This window comes from Aspergillus lucknowensis, assembly GCF_044049455.1.
Source record: "Aspergillus lucknowensis strain CBS 449.75 chromosome Unknown BJX67scaffold_123, whole genome shotgun sequence".
NCBI lineage: Eukaryota > Fungi > Ascomycota > Eurotiomycetes > Eurotiales > Aspergillaceae > Aspergillus > Aspergillus lucknowensis.
The window spans coordinates 1-4703 of record NW_027263667.1 but is presented as its reverse complement, the minus strand read 5'-3'; the positions used below and the strand labels follow the sequence as shown (position 1 = coordinate 4703).

At 51.1% G+C, this 4703-nt stretch overlaps 1 protein-coding gene across 1 annotated transcript; it reads left to right on the top strand.

The window, feature by feature from the left end:
- Nucleotides 1-1828: 1828 nt before the first annotated feature.
- Nucleotides 1829-3745, top strand: BJX67DRAFT_387291 (J domain-containing protein; the record flags this gene model as incomplete). The annotated part of the gene is made up of 2 exons (XM_071034199.1): nucleotides 1829-2063; nucleotides 2114-3745. 2 exons carry the CDS (start codon nucleotides 1829-1831, stop codon nucleotides 3355-3357), a joined length of 1479 nt encoding a protein of 492 aa, XP_070880341.1. The 3' UTR covers nucleotides 3358-3745.
- Between the last annotated feature and the right edge of the window lie 958 nt (nucleotides 3746-4703).

The following is a 4703-nucleotide window of genomic DNA, read 5'->3' as shown; positions in this document are numbered from 1 at the left end:
TTCGGTACGTCGAGTCCATAGCTTTTGTGGCGGGTTTTAATCAGCTAGGTCCGGTACTTTATTAGCCAGTCAATCCAAAGTTGAATGCAAGCAGTCGGTCAAATATATGCGCCCAATCTCAAGTTCGCACAGCCGGAAAACCCAACCGGTTGATGCAGGCCTCAACAACACAGCAGTATCGGAGTGTGGAGCCAGTCGTGGACATTCGTTTCCTCCAGGATCGACTGGAGATCGAGGACGGCATCCGTTCGGCGTTGTTACGCTCGGGTCCCACCTTTTGCCATGGTTGCTGGTCTACTTATGCAAACCTGTATCAGACCACGTGTTCACACCTCCTGTGCCGTTTTTGCCTCTATGCGTACCGAAGTATCGACGAAGGGGGTTGCGACCAGCCGAGCTCGCCTCTTCAGATGTGCCCTATGTGCTGGATGCCGACGGAGTTCACTGAGCGCAAAGTCTGGATTTGAAAACCAGGCCCATGGATCTACAAACCCGACTGTGTTTTTCTCCCAATGGAATGGGAATTGCTTTCCGTACGGACCAGCACAAGCCCAGCTTCCCCCGCAGGGTTCCGAAAGAAGAAAAGTTGGAGAAAGACGGAAACTGGGAAAACAGGATCCTGTACATAGACAGGCGGGCGAAACATCTCAATGTATCCAAAACCGGGCCTTCAAGACATCTTTAACGATTTTATAGATACACGTATGGAAAAGCATACTCCCCAGTATCCCAGTAACCCAGTGAGCGAGCAAGTTCCAGTATCATGTACGGGAAATTCTGCCCTTCCTGACCGGGACCCAGCACCCACGCGGCTCTCTGATGACATCGACCGGATACAGATGAACGCCTAGCATATATGACAGCGACCCCCACCCGAACATGAAGAGAAGCAGCAAAGTACTAGCCATTATTGCCACCCCGCAGGGGCCTCAGGGAACGATGTAGTACGATGCATGAGACTCTGGGCCAAAGAGAGTATGGCAAACAACATGTTGTTCGATACGGTGGTGCTCAATTTAACCCCGATAGTGTCAAGAGGACTTTATCTACCAATAAAAATGGCAAGGTCCTTTATGCCAAATATGGCGTACATATTAACTGATCTAGAAGGGCCCCACGCTGCTGTTCTCCAGTCAGGCAATGGCTGTCAAGGCGCTACGCCATGTGCGCGCCATATGCGAACTCTGTCGATAGTCGTCGAGCACCCGACCATCAGCCATATCAATAGATTTTGAGGGAAGACCTTTAGTGTTCATTAATTCTGGTTTGCGCACGAAATCGGAGTTTGGACCCTTTTACAATCAATATCTAAATAACTGGTTGATCACACGGCTATACTATACAGCAGTTTGCGACATTTAGCGAGTTCGCGATCCGCGATATACTCAGCTGTGTCAGCAAAGTAACAGATACGGTATTAGTGTGCAGTCGCATTGCCCTCAAATTACGAGATTGTAACAACTACCCATGGAGCCCAGAGATGGATCCATGGGCTCGTCTGGCGCTAGTCAATTAGCACTTTGGCAGCCAACTATAGTCGATGCGCTGCTGAATTTCGAAAGCGCTGCCAGAAAAATTTACAGTGCAGGTTCAGTACCTAGAACTGTTAAATCCAGCCTCAGAACCCCCCGAAGTGTGCTCTTCTACAGTGTTCGCTGTTCTGGCATACAAGGCCGCACAGCAGACCGGCATTGTCCCAACGCTGACCATGGGTAAAAAGGGGGAACCCTCCAAAACGATAGCCACGGGCCGGCCCAATTCATCCGAACAACTGAGCCCATCGCGGGCAGAGACCAATGAACAGTTCGACAAGGAGGGAGACACTACAATGAGCGGGACGGGGGAATCCCCCGCAGACTCGCATGATCAACCCACACGATACACCTTACAGCAAAGAGAGGCAATTACTAGAATCCGCCAATGCGACGAACACGACTACTATGGCATCCTCGGGTTGAGGAAGCGCTGCAGCGCCGTTGAAATCCGGAAAAAATACCGTGCTCTCGCAATTCTCACGCATCCGGACCAAAACAAATTCGATGACGCGGAGATTGCATTCAAAAGTGCGTCCCTTTGGTCCGTGTGTGTGGCTACTCTAACCGTCTGCCATCAGGGCTTGGGACGGCGTATGACGTCCTTAGAAACCCTTCACAACGCAAAGAGTATGATGCGGGTGGGAGATATTCCCCCCAAGTTGCCTGTGATCCTCACGAGGTATTCGGGGAAGAATTTGCAAAGAACGCTGCTGGCCCCGATTCCGGTGACTCCGGCCCAAGCGATGACGACGATTCTGGGGACGATTCCGACGAGAGTCCAGATGAGGAAGTGACCGCAATATACGAGAAGGCCACACCATTGGTCAATCAGCTCCTTGCAGAGGCGGACACGCCTGCTCGAAAGAGGCTCCAGAGCGGCCTTCGGCGTCTGAATAAATCAATCGAGGAGGTGAATCGAAAGGCGGGCCGGTCAGACAGATCGCTCTTGATCAAGATCGATCTGCTCGTAGGCTTCTGTATCGAGTATACACGGGCCGTGAAGCAGCTCCAGGAAGACCCTACAAACGTTCCTGCCATGTCCTCGATACGAAGAATCCAAAAGCAGTTCAGAAATGCCATGAAGTGCCACTACTATCCCGCCGCCTGGCAGCTGCCCACTGCCGCAGGGGTGGAAGAACAGGGATGTAGAATTATCGGACACGTCCCCCACAAAGATCCGTCGCGAATTCGTTTCCTGATGGAAAAGCCCGGTGACCCGTGCGGCTTAATGTTTGGGTATGATTACGAGGTTGGCGTTGACCAGGCTAACGAATATATGCAACTATCGGACCAGGAGCAAAAAGACATCCGATATTCTGACAGTCGATATAACCGCGCTCTGGCGCATAAATACAAAAGGATCCTGGGTTGGACCAATAAACTTGGGAAAACGCCTCTGGAGTTTCGACAAGCTCTTCCCACCGGTTACGGGCTCATCGAATTCCACGACGGCACCACGGATATCCTGACCAGGACGGCTGTGCGGAAGCTTCTTGGTCAAAGAAAAGCGGATCAGGAGATTGACAAATTTTATCGGGATCGACAAATAGTTCCTCCGTGGGCATATATGCCCAATGTTCGCCGGCTTGAGGGGCCACGAAGGGCCAGGATCGAGGGGCATGCACCAACGGCGGCATATCCACCCAGGGTGGATATCCGCACCGCGCCCAGCCGCGGTGTTTCAGATGGGTCCATCAGAAGTGAAAATGGCCTTGAGCACATGACCAAGATAATGGAACAGCAGCAATCGGAACTCCAGGACTTGGTGAAAGTGGTCGCCAACTTGGTCTCGCAATTGCATTTGTCCACTAAGATCCCCTAAGTGGACCAGTACAGTAGCAGTGCTGATCGTCGGGACATGGAAACACTCGCTTTGGGGATTTCCCTGTGAAAAATTAAAGGACATGAGGAAGTGGGAAAACAACAGACTGGGAAAAAAAGGGAAGAAGGGAAGGGTTCGATCAAAGGCGAAACCACGAACAAAAGTATGCTAGATTGACTCACTATTTCCCAGCTCTTTCAATGGCATAGTTCTAGTATGTACACCAAAATCCAGAGTTTAGCATAGGAATCGTATCCAGAATGAATTACAGTAGGGAAAGTCTCGTAGATGAGCTCTAACTAGGCCTCGCACTGTTCACAACCACAAACACAATCGATCTGAAATAGCTGGCGGCCGCGAAGCACGAACCAGCAGGCACGGTTACCGCACCACGGTGAGGGCTGAGGGAATACACTTCTCGTGACACACTAACGTCGAAGTGAGTTGAGGCGACGCGACACGGCCACCAACCTGTTATGGTATGATTACGAGTCGATTCTGTGGAGAAAGAATCCCCGTACAACCACGCGCCAAAGTGCAACCTGAAACGCAGAGATCCTGATTTATTGAACTCATGCGCTTAGTCAAAATCTAGGCATTGGGCGACGCGCCGGGGAAAAACCAACAGTGGAATATCTTGGACACATGCTATCTTGGTTCTTTACTATACCGTGTCCTACGGCTATGAGACGCACAGCATCACTCCCCTATCATATCGATAGACAGAATATCCTTCTCATGAACGTCTGGAAAGGCACCATGTGGCCCTCCATTTTCGGGCTGCATTTATCGTTCAATAAGATACTGCGGCCCTACTCAAAGCCTCTACGGTCTGCTTGTCCTTTCAGACGCGCCTGTGGCAGCTTTGTTTAATCACGGCTTAGTGGCCTTTTGGCGCAGAACGAAGATGAAATCAAACTCAGCCGTCCAAGGATAATCGCCTGGTGCCTGCCACCCAATGCATGCAGTCGACTTAGTGTCCCCGGCCTCTGAAGGTTGTCCAAAGACCACGGTAGGCGGGGCCACTAGCCAGCCAGAATCCAGTTAAGAAGTGTACAGTAACACGAGCGGCGTCCCCAACAAGAACTCAAAGAAGGCATCCTACCACCCGCTGTGGACGGCGGAGCCATTTCCGCACTGCGTAGGGCCGTATTCGACAGGGGATGTCATCAAATTGTTGTTTCCACTAACTGGTAACTCGAAGGTCGCTGCAGAAGTTCCGCTACCCGATAGTTATATTGTACGGTAGAAACAAACGAGATGTAGCGATCTCGAACACTTGTCTATCCATCCCTAAAGACTTTCGGGTGTCTATTCCTGCCTTTCCTTCGTGAAAGTCTGCCCCC